General features: G+C 42.4%; 2 protein-coding genes across 3 annotated transcripts; both read left to right on the top strand.

Moving 5' to 3' along the window:
• The first annotated feature begins 8,580 nt into the window (after positions 1-8,580).
• LOC143482075 (proteinase-activated receptor 2-like) lies at positions 8,581-11,823 on the top strand. Of its 2 annotated transcripts, XM_076980334.1 has the most exons (3): positions 8,581-8,886; positions 10,016-10,379; positions 10,566-11,823. In XM_076980334.1, the coding sequence occupies exons 2-3, from the start codon at positions 10,047-10,049 to the stop codon at positions 11,145-11,147; spliced, it is 915 nt and encodes a 304-aa protein (XP_076836449.1). In that variant the 5' UTR covers positions 8,581-8,886; positions 10,016-10,046; the 3' UTR covers positions 11,148-11,823. The 2 variants fall into 2 exon arrangements, with proteins under 2 accessions (XP_076836449.1, XP_076836448.1); XM_076980333.1 differs by having other exon boundaries at positions 8,585-8,886; positions 10,016-11,823.
• A 2,078-nt stretch (positions 11,824-13,901) lies between these two features.
• f2rl1.2 (coagulation factor II (thrombin) receptor-like 1, tandem duplicate 2) lies at positions 13,902-16,777 on the top strand. Its single transcript, XM_076980328.1, has 2 exons — positions 13,902-14,181; positions 14,519-16,777. The coding sequence occupies exons 1-2, from the start codon at positions 14,112-14,114 to the stop codon at positions 15,628-15,630; spliced, it is 1,182 nt and encodes a 393-aa protein (XP_076836443.1). The 5' UTR covers positions 13,902-14,111; the 3' UTR covers positions 15,631-16,777.
• The last annotated feature ends 4,444 nt before the right edge of the window (positions 16,778-21,221 follow it).

Here is a 21,221-nt window from a genome sequence, read left to right as displayed (position 1 = left end):
TAAGTAATGTTCTATGTTTTGTGTTTCAGCTCCCGGACTGCAGGTGTGTTCCTGCCTTGTCCCTGCCTTTCTGCCCCTTCATGTTTTGTGTGCAGCTGCTGTGTGCCACACACCCAGTGGAGGGGAGTGCGGCTTGGTGGGGGGGTCTGTCACGGTGAGGCGGCCCCCTACCGGTCGCCTCCGTCCACAGCGGTTGTTGTTGTTGTTGTTTTTTTACGTCGTGTGCGTCCCTCAGGTGGGCGGAGTTGACCGCTGGTCATTATATCCTTGATTTGGATCTATTGCACGGGTTTTTGGTTTGCGCACTTTCAATTAAACCATCCTTTTCCCCTGAGACTTGGTGTGATCGCTTCCTTTTTAGTCGCTCACCCTGCCCGTCACAGTTGTTGGTGACTTCTAATCTGTTAGGTCTGTAACTAACAGATAGCTAACAGATCATTCATATCTTTTTGCATATTTTTATTTTGTTTATTTTTCATTGAATTAACCTACATTAACCTGTACGAGAACTTACAATGCATCTTCTAATAAAAAATAAAGTCAATTGAACTTGATCTGCTGGCTCTTCTATGTCATGTCAGAGCACAGATTGTTCTTAGACCCCACATAAACATGTCTGCTGTCATGGTAGGCCGGGCTCCAAGCACAGGGGAGACGTGCACATTACGTCACAAAATGCTGGTGAGGTGGAGGGCCAGATGTTACCCTGGGCTCAAGCCTCCTTGTTGTATTGCTCCATGACCTGCTCCTCCTCCTGCCATAGCTAGCGGGGGACATGGCTCTGGGTTAGAACTCAATGGAGCAGTCCTGGTCCCATTGAGGTGGGAGCTTAGCACTAGAAGCCCAAGAGAAGGGTCATTTAACATTTCTACCTTTGGAACCCAGAGACGGGTCGATTGACTTGAAGGATTTTAGCTAACGTCCTATAATCAGCTGTGAACAGGTGCTTTTGTTCTGTAAATAAGGCCATTACTGGCGCACCATGGGAGGGGCCATGCTTAAACTCACAACTAATTGTTGTTTTCCATTGAGTTCCTGATTGGGTGGAGAAGACCACAGATGCGCCGTGAGCTCCAGCGGTTCCTGGGGTTCGCTAATTTCTATCAGCGCTTTATCTGGTTACTTAGCACCCTGGCTAGGCCCCTTACTGACCTGCTTCAAGGCGGAGCGAAGTGCCTTAGATGGAGTGAGGAGGTGGAGAGAGCGTTCACAGAACTAAAGTGTGCATTCGCTATTGCCCCTGTCCTGCAGCAGCCTGATCCCAAACATCTGTTAGTTGTGGAGGTGGACACCTCGGACATGGGAGTAGGAGCGGTCCTGTCGCAAAGAACTGCTATTCTAAAGAAACTCTTCGACAGAGTGCAATTATGGAGTTGGAGATCGAGAGCAGCTCGCCATTAAGCTGGCACTTGAGGAGTAGAGACACTGGATTGAGGGAGTGTGGCACCCCTTCGTGGTGATCTCCGACCATAAGAACCTTGTATACCTCAAGAACACCTAGAGGCTGAATTCGAGGCAGGCTGGGTGGTCACTATTCTTCTCCTGGTTTGCATTCACGGTAACGCAGTAGCGAACCGTGACCATTATACCTGGGCCCACAGTACAGTACAGCTTTAAAAACGCAATAAACAATAACATATTCTACTAGATACTACTACATAACTTCTTAAGCAAAATAAGGATCCAACAAAATAAGATTCACAGCTCTGTGTTCCTCGGAAGCGGAATATGTAAACAACGTGCATGAGGGCATCAAAGGATAGAATCGAAACTAGCTAGCGGTGATACACTAACGACAGCTAGCGTCGCCACAGCGGGCGGAAATTATCATACAGTTAAGCCCGCCCATTAAGAGGGAAGATATGATGGTCAATTTTACTGTCATTTGAAACTGGTATTGCGCTGAATTATAACTGCCAGGCCCTCTGTAAACGAACAGTGGGCGTCACAGTCCTGATAGGGGGAGACACAGACTCACAGGCTTCCACTTAACCCCTCACCTTCCAACACAGATTGAATAGACACGGGTAAATAATTTATTAGCTTATATTTTTGTAATTGTTTAGATGTCGATTGTCAAACTGTAAGTAGATAAAATAAAATTGGATAAATTGTATATATATATATATATATATATATATATATATATATATATATTTATGTTTTAAGAATATTTTAGGCCCTCTGAGAGGGCGTAGAGGGCCCTGACTGTTCCCCACTGCGGTAACGTATCAACCGGGAGAGGAGAACATGAGGGTGGACGCACTCTCTCCGCAATACCATCACCTAGCTGTTTCTACCTGCGAAGAGCCAGTGCTCGCTCCTCTGATCTTTGTAGGGGCGATCGACTGGAACCTGGATAGACACATACAGCGTGCCAACCCGCATCCAGATTGTCCCATAGGTCGACTGTATGTGCCTCCACATCATTGAGGGGAACGAATCAATTGGGCACACACCTCTCTGGGTACAGGACACACAGGGACCGCGAGAAGGTGCTCATAGGTGCATGGTACTGGTGGCCGGCGATGCACAGGCACATCCACCGCCACGTCACATCATGCAGGGAGTGTGCTCATAGCAAGGTCCCTAGGACCATGCCTGCAGGTACGCTGCTCCCCCTTTCCACATCTCAGTGTCCGTGGTCCCACCTGGCTCTAGACTTCCTCACCGACCTGCTGGAGTCTAATGGTAACACAGCCACGTTAGTCATTATTGACCGTTTCTCGAAGATGGTGTGTTTTATCCCGCTTCCAGGTTTGCTGATGAGCTCCTGTTTCAGCACGTCTTCAGACAGTTCGGCTTACCAGAAGACATCGTACCTGACAGGGGGTCCAGTTTATGTCACGCACTTGGAGAGAATTCCTGAGCAAGCTACCGGTAAATGTAACGGCGAGTCTTACATCCAGCTACCACCTGCATGTTAATGGGCAAGCCGAGAGAGCAAATTAAGAACTGCGGAGATTTCTTTGTGCATATTGCAGTGAGCATCAGAACTTATGGTCCACATATTTAGCCTGGGCTGAGTATGCCCAGAACTTGCTATGCCACGCAGGTACAAGACTCATGTCGTTTGAGTGTGTGCTGGGCTACTAGCCACCGCTGTAACCCTGGAACTGCATCGTACCTGTCGGCAGTCGATCGTGGTGCCAACGCAGCGAGCCGGTTATATCCTGCCATTCAGAGTTATAAAAGAAAAGTGGACAGGAGGAGAAACGCCTGAGCACAAGCCGGGAGACAAGGACGGCCGGGTGGGACCACATTACAAGCTGGACACCAGGTATGCCGGTCCTTTTACCATCCTGTCTCGTATCAACCTTGTCAGCTGTAGGATCTGCATGCCAGGAAGCAGCCATGCATCGCCAGCCTTCCACGTCTCCGCGCTCAAACCGTCATGTCACTGCTAGAACTTTCCCCCATTCGTAATCACCCACATATTGACACGCCGACATTTACTTTTCACACCTGCAGCACACACGTTCCGTCGTTCAGTGCTGAGTATTCAACTTGCCTGCACCAAAGATGTTGGTCTGTAGTACCAGCCCTGCACGACGCACTTCCTTCTGTGTTTTGCGCCATTCTTCTAGTCTAAAGGACTATTTTTGTGTTATGGACATTAAAAATGTAACCGCCTCACGTTCACCTCCTGCTGCTTCAGTGTCATCAAATCTGTATGTATCACATCCTATATTACTGAATAAGAATATTCTGTTTTCTAGGCAGTCTGTTCTACAAGAGCTGAGGCAACCTTTTTATTTTAAGTTTATTTACATTTTGTAAAGCATTAAAACAACAGTTATGTCAGTGTACTACTGAAAGATATTAAAGGGGATCGATGTGAATCTCTCATACTGCAATCAGACTGTTCTTGAATAATGTACATAATATACTATGTATACTTCAAAAAATTATTGCAGTTTAAGTTTTAAGTATATGCATTTCCAGACATTTGTTATTTTTATTACTTTGTCATATTTCTGTTTAAGCCAATATCATAAGCTCTGCAGTCCACTTTTAACATCAGGGTCAGCTAAGCAGTTCTGATCTTGATGATGCAACTGACAGGTGTACTGCCCCTGGTTGTTTGTACTGCCCCGATGTTAGATTGACATGAAGAATTCCTGATATGCCAAAGGCAACTGTGTGTATAAACTGAGTGAAAACATCAACAACACATAAACATCATCACATTAATTCAAAGGGGGTGTAAAGTAAGTATGTATACAGTAGGTAGTATATGAATGCAGGTGTGAACAAATGTTAATGAATGTAATTAATACTTGTATATTTAATATTGGCTAACAATTATCAATAAAGCTGTTGCAGAGTAAACGAGCAAGGAGAGAGGGTGGCACAAGCAGGACTTGGTCAACAAGGTGGAGAGAGCGTGATAAGCGCAGACAGTCTTCACCACGCTGAGGAAGACAAGGGTGGGCAGCCTAATAGCGCATACTTCTCCAACAGTCTCTTAGATGACAATAATGCACAGCATCATAAGGCAGGACCTGTGGGCTTAAGTAGAGTGACAGAGGGTATGAGGAACAGGTAAGCATGATAATGAGGTGTCTCAATAGATGGGTGTTTGAGACGGAGGGAGGAGTGTAGGTGATGAGGTAGTGTGTGTGGATGTAGGGTATAAAGGGAGAGGGTTGTGGGTGTAGGGTATAAAGGGAGAGGGTTGTGGGTGTAGGTTATAAAGGGAGAGGGTTGTGGGTGTAGGGTATAAAGGGAGAGGGTTGTGGGTGTAGGGTATAAAGGGAGAGTATTGTGGGTGTAGGGTATAAAGGGAGAGGATTGTGGGTGTAGGTTATAAAGGGAGAGGATTGTGGGTGTAGGGTATAAAGGGAGAGGATTGTGGGTGTAGGGTATAAAGGGAGAGGATTGTGGGTGTAGGTTATAAAGGGAGAGGATTGTGGGTGTAGGGTATAAAGGGAGAGGATTGTGGGTGTAGGGTATAAAGGGAGAGGGTTGTGGGTGTAGGTTATAAAGGGAGAGGGTTGTGGGTGTAGGTTATAAAGGGAGAGGGTTGTGGGTGGGTGTAGGTTATAAAAAGAGAGGATTGTGGGTGTAGGGTATAAAGGGAGAGGATTGTGGGTGTAGGGTATAAAGGGAGAGAGTTGTGGGTGTAGGTTATAAAGGGAGAGGATTGTGGGTGTAGGGTATAAAGGGAGAGGGTTGTGGGTGTAGGTTATAAAGGGAGAGGATTGTGGGTGTAGGGCAGGGGTGCTCATTACGTCGATCGCGATCGACCGGTCGATCGCGAAAGAAGTGTCGGTCGATCGCGAAGGAACGTGCATAGATCTCGTCACATAAAATAGTAGTAGATGAATCGCACATCTGCAGTGACGGTTGTATTTGGATTGACATTCACGGTAGCCAATCTGCAATCCACTCAACAAATTACGTTCGCCACCCCCCCCCCCCCCCCCCCGCTCAACATATTACGTTCGCCACCCCCCCCCCCCCGCTCAACAAATTACGTTCGCCCGCCAACCCGGTAGATCTTTCTGACTCGGTCATCTTATAAGTAGCTCGCAAGCCGAAAACTTGTGGGCACCCCTGGTGTAGGGTATAAAGGGAGAGGGTTGTGGGTGTAGGGTATAAAGGGAGAGGGTTGTGGGTGTAGGTTATAAAGGGAGAGGATTGTGGGTGTAGGGTATAAAGGGAGAGGGTTGTGGGTGTAGAGTCTCTTCTTCCTCTGCTTCGGCTCCTTCTTCCTTGCACCATAAGGCAACTTGTTGGTCTTACAGTTTCCATTGGTTATTATCCTGTATTCGTTTAGAATTGTTCTATTTGTGGGTAGATGAATAACCACAGTCTCCCTTGGTAATAGATAGAGTAGGCCAGATAATTTTGTGGCATGGTGTGAGAGGGATGAGTAATAGGTCCATCTTGTCTCACAAACAGGGTTTTATTATTTGTCACAGCAGTGAATTGCATCAAACACGTATTCAGAACAGGACTGACTGTTCTGGACTGTTCGCCATACAACAGTGCACGGCATTAACCCATCCCCATGACACAAACATGTTGGAAACTTAACCCAGTACATAACATGCATGAAATGGCACAGCATGGTCATTTAACTTATGCCATGTATAATCCTAAAGTTGCATAAAACCCTAATCATCTTTTAAACAGGACATTTCACATTTCTAACACTGTTAACAGACCGCAGGTGCTTAGGGGTAGTGACATCTACCCCCAGAGCCGGAGTGGCTAATCGGGAGATTCGGAAGGATTCCAGATGGGCCGGCTCATGTCAATCTCTAGTTTGGGCCGATTGGGAGGGGAAAATAATTTTGGGCCGGATTTGGGCATGAAACTCCCTGGCTGAAAAAGTGTCCCACTCCTGCCCTGTCTACCCCCGTCACTCTATTGGACCGACGTTACAATATCATAATTAGTATCAGATAAAGGTAAATCAATGCTAACACCAATTCCCTGTAAAGTATCTCATCTGCTGTGCATGTTTATGAAAAACCACTGACAAACCAGCTATTGTTTATAGCAAGAAACTTTATAAAGTTGGTTAGGCATATTGTATAACCTGCACTGAGCTATTTGAGAAGTGAGTTCTTTTAGTTTTTTACCAACTATAATTTGGAGTCAGATATTTTATTAAGTTTAATGTACATCAATCTTTCTTCTGCACCTATTTCTGTCCTTTGTTGTAGGCAAGCAGGTAGGGTACTTAAATACAGTTGTGATCAAATTTATTCAACCCCCACTGAAATAAAGTGTTTTGGCCAGTTTGACATTGATTTTGATCATTTCAGTCATCTTATTTACAATTATATCAAAGAGGCACTTATAAATTAGACAAACATAACATAATATTTATGATGGAATAACCACAAATGTCTTTACTGTGCTCACATCATTATCAGTTTTATTCAACCCCCTAGTGACATTATTTTTTAGTACTTAGTACAACATCCTTTTCCAGTTATGACAGCTTTCAAGCGTGAAGCATAGCTTGACACAAGTGTCTTGCAGCGACCTATGGGTATCTTAGCCCATTCTTCATGGGCAAAAGCCTCCAGTTCAGTCACATTCTTAGGCTTGCGCACTGCAACTGCCTTCTTTAGGTCCCACCAGAGGTTCTCAATTGGATTTAAGTCTGGTGATTGCGATGGCCACTCTAGAATGTTCCAGCCTTTCATGTTCAACCATGCTCTAGTGGACTTGGATGTGTGCTTCGGATCATTGTCCTGTTGGAAGGTCCAACGTCTCCCAAGCCGCAGGTTTGTGACTGACTCCATCACATTTTCCTCCAAGATCTCCTGGTACTGAAGGGAATTCATGGTACCCTGCACACGTTGAAGCTTTCCTGTACCATTAGAAGCAAAACAGCCCCAAAGCATAATTGACCCCCCGCCATGCTTCACAGTAGGCAAGGTGTTCTTTTGTTCATAAGCCTGGTTCTTCCTTCTCCAAACATAGCGCTGGTCCATTGTCCCAAACAGTTCTAATTTAGTTTCATCTGACCACAGTACACTGTTCCAAAACCTTTGTGGCTTGTCCACATGACTTTTGGCATACTGCAGTCGACTTTTCTTGTTCTTTGGAGTCAGCAAGGGGGTGCGTCTGGGCGTTCTGGCATGGAGGTCTTCGTTATGCAGTGCGCGCCTTATTGTCTGAGCTGAAACTTCAGTGCCCACATCTGACAGGTCTTTTTTCAGTTCCTTAGCAGTCACGCGGGGATTTTTCTCCACATTACGCTTCAGGTAGCGCACAGCAGTCGCGGTCAGGATCTTCTTTCTGCCACGACCAGGTAACGTTTCCACTGTGCCCTTTAACTTGAACTTGCGAATGATACTTCCGATAGTGTCTCTTGGAATATTTAACAACTTCGCAATCTTTTTATATCCATTGCCATTCTTGTGAAGAGCAATAACCTCTTCTCTTGTCTTCTGGGACCATTCTCTTGCCTTCACCATGCTTGGAAACACACCAGTAGATGTCTAGAAGGAGCTGAGTATCACAGTCCTTTTAAATCTGCCTAATTGGTGCTTATCATGCTTGATTGCTGCTCGTTGACATCCACAGATGTTTTCAATACCTGATGGAAAACACTGGAATGAACCTCTGTTCTTAGGAGTGGTAGTCGTAAAGGGGTTGAATAATTGTGTCAATGAAGAAATCACAAAAAGGCCATTTAATACTTTATGACAAAAAAAATTGATGCTATCTTAGTTGCATTTAGTTCTTTAACAAGTCCTTGTAAGATTTCATTATGAACACAATTACAAATGTGCACTGAATTCCATAAAACCCTTCGCAGCATTGGGGGTTGAATAAATTTGATCACAACTGTATAACTAAAACCCCTACAGTAGTTCCATTGGAACATCCTTCATTTCCCTCATCCTCCACTTCCCGTTCACATATGACCACATTTTAGATCTTTTTTTTAAAAGCCACAACTCTCATGCTGTAAACTACATGCTCATGAGACACGTGAGTGTGTGTGTGTCATGAGTACAGATATACATATTTAATCAGATCAATTTAACCAATCTTTTATTTCCAAGTAGAAAAAATAAATAATCATATTGCTTTTGCAGCTCTATTTGATCTTCAACCCTTGGTGCCCCAATAAAAGAAAAGGCTGAGGTGACACAAGCCAAAAGGGCATGACTGCTCTCACCAACGTGGGTGTGGATGTTAGGAGTGGTATTCACAGGTGCACTTGTGCAAGACTGTGCTTGCACCATTGAAGTAGACTGACAATGAGAACACAACAACATGGATAAATATGTGAACCATGCTTTTAAAAATTTATATTATTTCTCAATGACATTAGGTTTATTTTTGAACTAACATGTTGACCTTGGATTTTGATGGATTCATTGAACTGGTTCATTATCACGTCATCTAAAGGTAATATTCTTTTCTTTTTCTTTTAAAAGCAACTAGAAAATGTATTCTTGTATAATCAGCATCGCCCACACATTGCATCTATAAGCTAAAGTTTAGTTTCTGATATTTTAGTTGTGTGTGTAGGGTATTCTGGCTGTTTTGACTACTCATTTATGTAATTCTGTGAGAAACATTTGTGAGTTCAAAGGAGACCCACATTCCCGCACTGACATATTTGTTGGGAGGGGAGCAGCTCAAACCCATGTTTGCTACAAAGCTACCATGTTTCTGCCCTTAAGAAAGGGACTGGATGTAAGATTATTGTCAGTTTTTGGAAATAAATTGGTTAATGTAATTCTTTTTATAGTTAATGTAGTTCAACAAATCAACTACATTACAAAATTTTTATTTCAAAGACCGAGCCATGGATTGGATCCAGTAGTCAGTGGTTAGCAACATGAAGAAATATGTTTTGAAAGTTTGACACCCTGATTGCTATGGTGATTTCCATCTGTTCACACTGGAACTGCAAAAACGAAAAAGCAAAACAGCAATAAAAACATACACACATGACGGGGCCCAATCAATATTAGAGCCATTTACTTAAACAGGAAGAAAGATAACCTGCACTCACAAAAACAGGAAACTGGATCGTGGTAATAACACTCAAACCACACCTAGAAATAATATCAAGATTTTGAAGTGGTACAATGGAAAGCAGGAAGTATTCCATAATGGTAATGTAATGAGAAGCAGCAGCACTTAGGGGAGTTGGCATTGCATTTCTAACCACACAATCAGGACAATTTCCCACATCTGATGACGTCAGTGCTCTAGCAGCAGCACATACTACTATATTTTAGCTAGCAAGCAAGATTTTACCAGTTTAGATCAAAGAGCTGTTTGCATGGAGTTAAGTCACACAAGCCAAACAACTCCAACAAGCCTAACAAGACTTTCCCATGAAGTAGTAAATATTGACACGAATTGTATCAGGCAGTAAAGGTTGCTGTTTAATTCATGGAACAATACAACAATTACGCTGAAGTCATGTTCCAATATTTCATATGCCACATAACCATAACCCACTGCAGTGTGATTCGTGTATATGTGTATCCTCAGACTACAAATCTTCTTTCTTTCCAAACAGGAACCACTGCAGACCTTTGTTGCAGTGTCTTATGGATTCCCTCAAGGTGTTTGATTTGCTGCAAGTCAATGAGAGTACTGAGGACATAAATGTGACTCTCACTGTTTTAAATGTGCTTGACAGCAGTCTCACCACAGTCTTCCTCCCAGTCGTTTACATCTTAATCTTCATTGTGGGGTTGCCCACCAACGCTATGGCCATCTGGGTCTTCATCTTCAGAACAAAGAAGAAGCACCCCGTGACAGTTCTAATGGTCAATCTGGCGCTGGCCGATCTGCTCTTCATCATCTGGCTGCCACTGAAGATTGCCTATCACTTCAACGGCAATAACTGGATCTTTGGGGAGCCTCTGTGTAAAGTGCTGGTGGGTTTTTTTTATGGCAATATGTACTGCTCCACCATCTTTATAGCATGTATCAGCGTTGTACGATACCGGTCAGTTGTGCAACCGCTTTCTCAAAACCTGAAAAACAGGGTAGCAGTGTGTGTGTCTGTGTGTGTGTGGTTCACCGTCTGGCTCATTACTGTGCCCCTCTATCTGTATGACCAGACTGTCAGTGTCACCTACCTCAACATTGTCACCTGCCATGATGTCACTCTCCATAGCCAGGTCATTTTCCCTATTAGCTTCTTCCTGACTATGGGCATTGTGGGATATGTAGTTCCCTGTATTGTGTGTACAGTGGCGTATGTGCTGATGTTCTGTTTTCTTAGGAGCTCCATGTCACACACCCATGCCAATAAAAGCAAAAGGAAGGCAATCATCCTCATCATCATTGTGCTGGTGATGTTCCTGGTGTGTTTCACTCCCAGTAACATCATGCTGATGGTGCATTACTCTCTAATGGCTGCCAATATTCAGAACAATGGTTATGGCTTCTACATCGTCACCCTGTGCCTGTCCAGCCTCAACAGCTGTGTGGACCCATTTGTGTACTATTTCATCTCAGTGGAGTTCAGAGAGCACGTGAAGAACACACCGATATGTCACAGGGAGCATATTGAGAGGGTGAGGGTCGCCATTGGTGCTCTGAAGTTATGCAGAAAAACTTCTACACCCCCAACTCAGGCACCTAAATGTGATAATCAGACTTCAACTGCTGGTTCTCTGAGATCAGCTGTAGGTGAATGAGCAGTTTGCACAGTTTAATATACAGTATAATGTTTTGTTCTGGTTAGAGAATTTATAAGTAAATAAGAGTAATAAGATGTGTAAATAATTAATTGTTAGTCCTGAAATCCAGGTGAGTCAAAGAAAAAATAACAATGAAATGGTGTCTCCATCTTTTGATATTTTATAATTTAGCCAAGCACAAATCTTTATTGAATCTATAGGCAAAACTTTTAAATGCAGATTAGATCAAATACAAACCAATGCATAAATGCATTCATTTAACTACTCTGTCTGTTATGGAAAAACATACCTATTATGCATTATTAATTGTCTTTTGTTTTTATTCTATTTTTCCTGCAGAACCAGGAGAGGTTTCTTGTATTTTGGTTCCATTTTCTTTTGGATTATGGAAATGTATGTGGGGTTGCTAGCTACATGTTTTATTGTTTAGGCAACACCTCACCATGAAGCAATTTGTTTATGACTTTCTCCATGTACTATGTAAACCACCATTTCACAAAGCTCTTATCACTAAAACAAGTGTTATTAACCTTGTGTATCTTTTTTTTTTGCCCTGGTCTGTTTTTTATGTGTTTTATATAACTACCTCAAAAACCCTAGAGTTTATTGAATTTTAAAATTGGTAAGAGATCATAACAATTAAAGTATGCATTTCCATTGTCTTAATAATGTACACTGGTATCTTGAAAATTATTTGGCAAAAATAAAAATACATGGACATAAATGTCATGGACAGTATACTTATAAATGTTACTACTGGAAGATAGCTATAACATTTAAGCCTGTTGATCCAAGTTATATTATATTTTCTCACAGTAGTTTAGTTATTTATTCATCCATTTTGTAGTCTAGTCAGTTATTAAAAATCAGGAAGCAGCTTTAACCTCCATGGAATAACAGCAGGATGATAAAGTGGTCAGTATCACTTTTACACAATTTGGGTGCTCACATACAGTATTGACGTTTTATAAAGTAGCTAGTAACTAGCAAGTCAGAACCCCAAACCTTAAGAATTTGCAAACAACCTGAACAATGTTAAAATCTCTATTGACCAACTGCTCATTAAAGCAAAGACAATCTGCAGCAGGTCAAACCGAGCATCAGAATGAGCAAGAAAGGTGATTCTTGGTTGTTGGTGCCAGACGGGCTGGTCTGAGTATTTCAGAAACTGCTAATCTTCTGGGATTTTCACGCACAACCATCTCTAGGGTTTACAGTGAAAAATGCCTTGTTGGGCGCAAATGCCTTGTTGATGCCAGAGGTCAGAGGAGAATTACCAGACTGCTTTGAGAACGGCTGATAGAACGGCAACAGTAACTCAAATTACTAGTTGTTACAGCCTAGGCATGCAGAAGAGCATCTCTGAATGCACAACACATTGAACCTTGAGGTGGATGGCCTACAGCAGCAGAAGACCACACCGAGTTCCACTCCTGTCAGCTAAGAACAGGAAACTGAGGCTACAATTTGCACAGGCTCACCAAAATTGGACAATAGAAGATGTTATAAAGCGTGAATAATCTCAAACTGGTTTCTTGAACATGACAGAGTTCTCTGTACTCGAATGGCCTCCACAGTCACTAGATCTCAGTCCAATAGGGCACCTTTGAGATGTGGTGGAACGGGAGATCCGCATCATGAACGTGCAGCTGACAAATCTTCAGCAACTGCATGCTGCTATCATGTCAATATGGACCAGACTCTCTGAGGAATGTTTCCAGTACCTTGTTGAATCTATGCCACGAACGATTAAGGCAGTTCTGAAAGCAAAAGGGGGTCCAACCCGGTACTAGCAAGGTGTACCTAATAAAGTGGCCAGTGAGTGTATAAGTGACATACTCCCTCCTTTAGATATTTGAAAAGCAAAGACATTAAGTTTGGTAGACTGTTTAAGTTACCTTTCATTATTGGTATCTCTGGAAAAAAAAACTGGAAAAATTACTGAAATAAAAAACTGGAAATATTATTCTATCGCAACTGCTTCAGGTAATATGACTTTCTCCTTAATTACCTTTATTTAATAATTTAGCATTATTAGTAATTGATGCGGTTAATGCAGTAATCCTGATTGCGGTTAAGTACGTGTTAGAATTTAATGTAGTGGCGCAGGTCAAAGACACAGCACAGTCGGGCGATTGTGTGCTGTGTGTTTGAGTGAGAATGATCACCTTGAGTGAGTTTTGTCTGAAACTATAAAACGAAACCCAAATAAAACCACATACCAAAATCACGAGATCAAGACTTACGTCGCTGTGCAAAAGTATCTATAGTCCGGCACAAGACTGTTGTAAATAATCCAGCTGTGATCAAGAGTCTTTCGGTTAAATACCTGCTTTCATCTGAATGTGGTCCTGTTTCCAGTTATCTTATCATCCACGACTATTTACATGACAGCATTTGCATAATATGGGAGACGGTATGTTTGGTAGACTTTAATTATATAGGCTACAACAAAGATAAAAAGGTGAGACTGTGATGAGTTAAAACAGTCCAGAGTTCAATTTTTATTACTGTGCTTTATCGGGTTTATTGTAACTTAGTTCACCGTTGAAGTCTCTATAAATGCACTAGCGTACACTTCTCACCATTGATTAGAAAGTTTACTTGCCAGAACATTTGTGGTGAAGGATACTCCCTCTAACCTTTGTGTTCGACTGAATCTTTGTCTTGTCCTAATCTTTCACAAAAAAGGAAAAAAAACCTGTTGCTTCAGGCCACACGTTACCCGAAACCACCAGGTGGGGATCTGGTGAAAATAGAGATTCTGTCGTTGTTGGTGCGCTGTGACGCAGCGGGGCTTGGCCAACCTGATCCGGTTCTTCACCTGTTTCGCTGTCGAAGGTGTGTCCTTCATTCGGCTTGGATCAAGGCTCTGGGGGATCATTTTCCTCTGTTTCTCACGGAATACCGCCCGAAGCAAGAAGTCTACAGCAAAAGTTCATTCTTTAATATTCACGGACGATGGCTGGAACAGGATTCGCTCGTTCTCTTGTGTTTTTTGCTTGCGTTATGATATCTGGCGTACATACAGGTGAGCTGTTTTGCCTATTTTGTAAACTATACAACAACGTGTTAGTAACCTGTTTGCTGTTGTGCGGTACTTTCTACGTGACCACACAATGGGAAACGAGGAATAATTTATCTTAATGTAAAACAACATTGCGCTACTACATATCAATGATTAATTATCTTTTCTTTCTGACCTCAACAAAATGGAAAGTAGGTATAAACTTGGGCTGAATATGGTTGTATTGACCATCGGCTGTTTAGAATATTTCTTGAAGTAGGGCCTAATATTTTTTTAGAGGCCGTATATTACCATACATTTCTGCCAACCACAGAACTAACATTTTCCATTTCTGTTTCAGAAAGCAATGGCAAAACGCGTGGTTTCATTGGTCTTCAGAATCCTGACTCGGACTCCATTGAGGTTGATGAGCTTACAGCTGACACGTTAAAGAGCGGCCTGACCACAATCTTCCTCCCGCTTGTCTACATCCTTGTGTTTGCTGTGGGTCTCCCCAGCAATGCCATGGCAATATGGGTCTTCATCTTCCGATCAAAGAAAATCCACCCAGCAGCTATTTATATGGCTAACCTGGCGCTGGCTGACCTACTTTTTGTCATTTGGCTCCCCCTGAAAATTAACTACCACTTCAATGGCAACAACTGGACATTTGGGGAAGGAATGTGCAAAGTCTTGGTGGGATTCTTCTATGGGAACATGTACTGCTCCATCCTGTTCATTGCGTGTTTGAGTATGCAGAGGTACTGGGTGGTGGCTCATCCACTCACCCAGCACAGGAGGGACAACCGGCTGGCCATCGTGGTCTCCCTGTGTATCTGGGCCTTCATCTGGGTCAGCAGCACTCCCCTGTTCCTCTACCAGCAAACAGCCAAACTCTCCGACCCAAACATCACCACCTGCCATGACGTGAACATTATAAGCCGCGAGAACTTCCAGACGCAGAACGCCTTCCTGGATGTCCAGAAGCCGTACTACTACTTCATGGTCATGGCAGGCATGGCGTTCGTGGCGCCGTGCGTGGTCATCGTGACGGCGTACGTGCTGATGCTACGGCAGCTGGGCAGGTCTGCCATGGAGGGCAGCAGCCAGGGGAAGAGCCGGCGCAGGGCCGTGTCACTCATCCTCACCGTTCTCGTCACCTTCCTGGTCTGCTTCGTGCCCAGCAATGTGATGCTGGTGGTGCACTACGCCCTACTCGGACGAGGCCTCACCAACAACGGCTACGGTTTCTATGTGGTTACACTGTGCCTGGCCAGCCTCAATAGCTGCCTGGACCCATTTGTTTACTACTATGTGTCTGAGGAGTTTAGGGAACATGTGAAGAACACACTCCTGTGCCGAAGCAGCCGGTCTGTGGAGCGGATGAGAGTGTCCTTCAGCTCCATGAAGTATTCCCAGAAGAGCAAGATCTATACCTCCAGCTCTGGCAACACAAACAGTAGTGTGTGCTGAGATGTTCTGCAGTACATGCCTGTGAGAACCACAATGGACCCTTAAAAAGAAAACTAGTGACCTTACCAGGGAGGTTATCTTGCACTCACTGTGACTGTCTGGAAGTTTGTAACATTAGTCATCTGCTGTGCCATGCTGTCTCAGGAAACAAAAACCTGTTGTTTCATTATACAAAAAAGGAGCATTTGTACTGTTGTGCAAAAAAAATGTGTTTGTTACACTGATAATGTGAGTTGCAGTCTGGGTCATAATGCAGAGCTTTTAAACTGCTGGCATCAGGATGCCAAAACCATCAGCTTCTGGCAGGGACCCGTTTTGTTAAGAGGTGATATTTAAAAAGTGCTTTCGAAAGCTCATTATATATGTATACAGTATGTGTTTCATCATGTTTTTAGCTAAGAATATAAACTTGAATGTATTTTGTTAATTTCTTAATTTCTTGCCTGGCAGCTGTGTGACACTGCAGTTTAGTTTCTGCTGTATTGCGACCTTTACCATCTCACAAGTGGTTCGCACCACTCGCTCACAATGTTGACTAGTAGCTTGCATACGAGCACCACTCTGAATTGAAACCGGTTTAAAACGACAACTACAGTCAATGTAGCACATAACTTATAGATCTGGATAGGTTGGATTTGTACAAGACATGTCTTCAATTGTATTGCTGAATCTTAACACTCCAGCTATTTTTTTTATTAGAAATTACTTAGAGCCAATACTATATCATCTAAAAAGCCTTCAGCATTTTGAGATGTGCAAATATTTATGTAATTTTAAAACATTGTTTCTGTCTCTTAAATAAATGTTATTTTCCAAGTTACAGATAAATTTGGGTTGGACAGAAGGAAATGTTGAATTGCTTTTAGTGACTTTTGGACTGAACCAGTAATGAAGCCTTCTTGCTCCCAAGTACACATCAGTCCCTATAATGATTTCATTTTCATGTTGGAAGTTTGTACTTCCTGTCAAATGACCAGTGATCTTCCAAATCATATGACCAATGGAGTTTCATTCCAGCATCACTGGATGACTTGGCTTGCTATTTTAACCTCTTCTGTTAAAATGTGTAATCATCAAGCTATACAGTCACTGATCGAATTAAGATAGAACAGTTTCAGGTTTAAGAATAAATCACTAATTCAGTGAATCATGTTCAGTCTGCTTTGTAGGCAGCGTTACTACTGAACAGTTCTGGAATGCTCCGGAACCCGTTCACCTCTTTCTGTGATGTCGACATTGACAGCAATCGTTTCCACAACTGTTGAAAAAAACTACACAAAACTGATGCCACAGTGAGACCACAAATGCCCTCTCCCACTCCCTTTTATGACTGTGTCCAGACTTGTTTAACCGGAATGTCTACTGCAAGCTAGGAATTTGAAAACAAGGGGGTGAAGGGCAGAAACCGACCAACATGTTTTTGTATTTTATAGCTGTGTGTGTGTGTACACTGTAGTAAAATGACTGCACAGCTAGGCTGAGCTGGTTAATGAGTCATCATTTCCTGTGTTGTCATTGCAGGGTTACACTGCCACTGCATGTGTATGGCTCACCTACCTGCTCTAAACTAGTATGTAGTAGACCAAACTAGTATGTACATCCGTGTCTCCTAGTGCAGTTCTGTCCAGATATTTGCTCTGTCCCATCTCCCAACTGAATGGTACACAGCCAGTCAGTTTTGCTGTCTCCTGGTCACGCCTGTCTGTGACTAAAATAGGAACCGCTGGTTTAAATTGTAAACTTGAATATCTTCATATTCATTTACATTTTATGCAAGATAGCACTAGTGTAAACAAAATAAGATAAAATGACTGCACATATGTCCCAAACATATTAGTTGTGTTTTGTACATTCTCTTACAACTGTCTAATTTACACTGTTGGATACTATCCTGATAATTAATAGTGTGAAGATGTGTGTAACAGTAGATTCTGTGTGTAGTTGTATTTTTGCACAGTTCTTTAAATTCCAGGCCATGCCCTTCAGATTCCTTTATAGGTATCTAAAACATGTCGGAATGTGAAACAAGGAAGGAATCTGACCTCATCTTCAGTTTCCAGAAGCAGGACCTTAGAACACATCTCCAGGCTCTGTGACTAACTCTTGAGTGCAGTGACCCAAACGGGGAAGCTCTGTTATATTCTGTGTGTTAAGTGCCAAAAGCTTTTTACTGTTGTAGTCTATATACAAATATACAGTGAAATGAAATACTGTTCCTCTATGACAGTAGTACAACACAAAATAAGCTAAGTGTACACAATACATATGAAATCCAGATCATGTATAAGGCAACATCAACCAGTGCTCTGAGTGGAAGAAGGGTTTGTTATATTTATGGTATTTTAACAGATATAGTGTACAGCAGGCACTGAGGTAACAACCGAAAAACTAATTTCAGCACAAAGTATTGTTAAATGAAATATAGTGTTTGTTAAATATTTGTCACTGTCTGGGAATTGATGATCTGATGGCACGGGGAAAATGTGCACAGTCTATTCAATTCAATTCAATTCAAATTTATTTATAAAGCACATTTAAAACCGCAGCGGACCAAAGTGCTGTACAGCAGATTAGCAGATAAAATACAAGCAAAATAAACAAGTTAAAAGAGATTGAATAGTAAAAAGAATAGAAAAATAAAACATTATTAGGTTAGTTAACATTATAGGCCAAAGAAAAAAGGTAGGTTTTAAGGTGGACTTTGAATTCGCTTATTCCTGTTATACTCCTAATATCCAGGGGTCTAGCTGTAAGGGCTCTTGGGCATCTCTTATGGGACGGCAGGAAAGAGAAGAGTTTGGGTGAGAGGTGTGGGCCGGCTTCAGGTCGCTGACTTTACTCCAGTTTGTTAGCTGTTGCACCTCCTCTGCTGCTCGTCATCCTCGTGATTAGCCACACCAGGTTTCAACAGCAAACTTGATTACTTGTGAACTATTGATTCACAGTCATGGGTCAGAAAAGTGACCAACAGTAGACTGAGCACAGTGCCAAAAGAAATCCCAGTGCCCACTGTGGTGGTGTGGAGACTCAGTTTCCAGTCCAGACTGGCTAGTGTCTCCCTGTCAGATACTCCAGGATCCATTTGCGGTTGAGGGAGGTGTTTATGCCCAGCAATCTTAGCTTTTCAATCACATGTTGAGGAATTATGGTGTTGAATGGTAGAGTGGAAGTCTATGTACATTCTAACATATTCATCCTTTTTGTCCTTAACTGTATTGTTAATTGTATTAATTGTTCAGAAATGTGTAGTCATATTTACAGTTACAAGTCATTAAGACTTTTAGATGAGGATTCAGTGTCTGTTGTCTTTCGCATTTTAAATATAATCTTCACCTGAAAGGATCCAAATGTAATCATTGGTAATAAAATGACTGAGCGGATATGACCTACATATGAGTGCAGACTATGCCTTACTCTCAGGTGATACCACTGCAGCAAGGTCCCATCTGGGCTCATTCTGCTGGTTTTAGTATGTTTGATGTTGCAACATATTTTCCCCTCATATGATTCAGGTGACAAAAAGACAAAGTAAATTCAGTGTTACAAGATAAAATAACAAATAACGCTGTGTTTCAGTGTGTGCACCGAAACTGCTGGTGTTCCCAGCCATTTTGGCACAGACACCATCATAGGCATGTCTGGGCACCTGTATGTCTACAGTTACTCATCAGTTCCAAAAATAACTAAAGGGAAATCTTCCGTTACGCAACCTGGGAAACAGAGGGAGAGTTTAGCTCAATGTCTCAGTCCAATAATACACAAGAGTGTATTTATCTAGTGTATTTCCAAAGCAGCATCATATTTGTTTTATGTCTTTCTCTTTGCTCATCTGACTTCTGCTCTCCCCATGTCTGTCTCTCTGACTCTGCTCTCCCCATGTCTGTCTCTCTGACTCTGCTCTCCCCATGTCTGTCTCTCTGACTCTGCTCTCCCCATGTCTGTCTCTCTGACTCTGCTCTCCCCATGTCTGTCTCTCTGACTCTGCTCTCCTCATGTCTGTCTCTCTGACTCTGCTCTCCCCATGTCTGTCTCTCTGACTCTGCTCTCCCCATGTCTGTCTCTCTGACTCTGCTCTCCCCATGTCTGTCTCTCTGACTCTGCTCTCCTCATGTCTGTCTTTCTGACTCTGCTCTCCCCATGTCTGTCTCTCTGACTCTGCTCTCCCCATGTCTGTCTCTCTGACTCTGCTCTCCTCATGTCTGTCTCTCTGACTCTGCTCTCCCCATGTCTGTCTCTCTGACTCTGCTCTCCCCATGTCTGTCTCTCTGACTCTGCTCTCCTCATGTCTGTCTCTCTGACTCTGCTCTCCCCATGTCTGTCTCTCTGACTCTGCTCTCCCCATGTCTGTCTCTCTGACTCTGCTCTCCCCATGTCTGTCTCTCTGACTTTGCTCTCCTCATGTCTGTCTCTCTGACTTTGCTCTGCCCACGTCTGTCCGACTGCCCATGTCTGTCTTTTGTTCCTTGCTGTGACATGTATGTGTTAAGTGAAAGCTGCTTCTCTACTGTTGGTTCTGCTCTTTTGAAAACTTCTTCTGGCATTTAAAAATTAACTCCCAAGTTCACGTATCAGGAAATAACCCCCCCCCCCCCCCCCCACTCCCACGCCCTTGGCTTTAGGGTTGGCCTTCATTTTGAAAAACAGGTGATTTGCATTCATAACTGGTCTGACCAGTGTAACAGTTTAGGTCTCTCCCTGTCTCTCTCACAAAGAGCAAATTCCTACTGCAATGTAATGAATAGCTAGATATATGCACGTGGTGACATCTAGTGGAAAACCTAGGAAAACAGTATCACCAGCACATGAAATGAAATACGCAATTCAGAAGCACTTTGCTTGCACAGCTGATGAACGTTGTTTCTCTGGAAACTTTGCATATTTTACTACAATTTTTTATATCTACGTATTTTACCTAAGTGTACTGCAGTTATTTACCTCAAATCTTCTTAAGATATGTGTATATATATACACATATCTATTATGAGTGGGAACCGATACCATTTTTTTTTCTAATTAATCACAGGTTTTGTAATTAATTAATCTCGATTAATCACACTTATATCCAACACCTCAAACTGACTTGTCTAACAAGGTATTCAATTGAAATTTGTGTTTGCACAACTGAATTATTTAAAATACATGTACATGAGCTTAAACAACTATTTTATTTTACATTTTTCAAAATAGTAAATAATACATGACGTCTGTTGATGTAATGTAAAATATTTCAACTAAAGAAAATCACTGGTAATCAAGTAAACAACAGGTTCTAACATTTTCATAAAGTTGAAACTAAAATGTCAAGTCCAATTGTTGATACGAAAATGCAGAAAGCTGATTACCATCATCTTTCACACATGAATAATAACTATGGGAGACCGGGTACGGTTGTAACACTTTTTGCTTCAGCTCCTGTAACTCAATGAATTTTTGAGCTAGATGTTTCAAACTTTTATACAAAGTACAGACATTTGTTTACTACAAATGGCACAAATTCAAACCTCAATTCAAATATCACAGCCCTCGTGACTGTACATGGTGTTCCCTTGTTACAACCAACCCCACTATTGGGGTAGGTTGTAACACATGCT

Source organism: Brachyhypopomus gauderio, chromosome 18 (genome assembly GCF_052324685.1).
Source record: "Brachyhypopomus gauderio isolate BG-103 chromosome 18, BGAUD_0.2, whole genome shotgun sequence".
NCBI classification, from domain to species: Eukaryota; Metazoa; Chordata; class Actinopteri; order Gymnotiformes; family Hypopomidae; genus Brachyhypopomus; species Brachyhypopomus gauderio.
The sequence above is the reverse complement of the archived record's forward strand: the minus strand, read 5'-3'. Positions and strand labels throughout refer to the sequence as shown.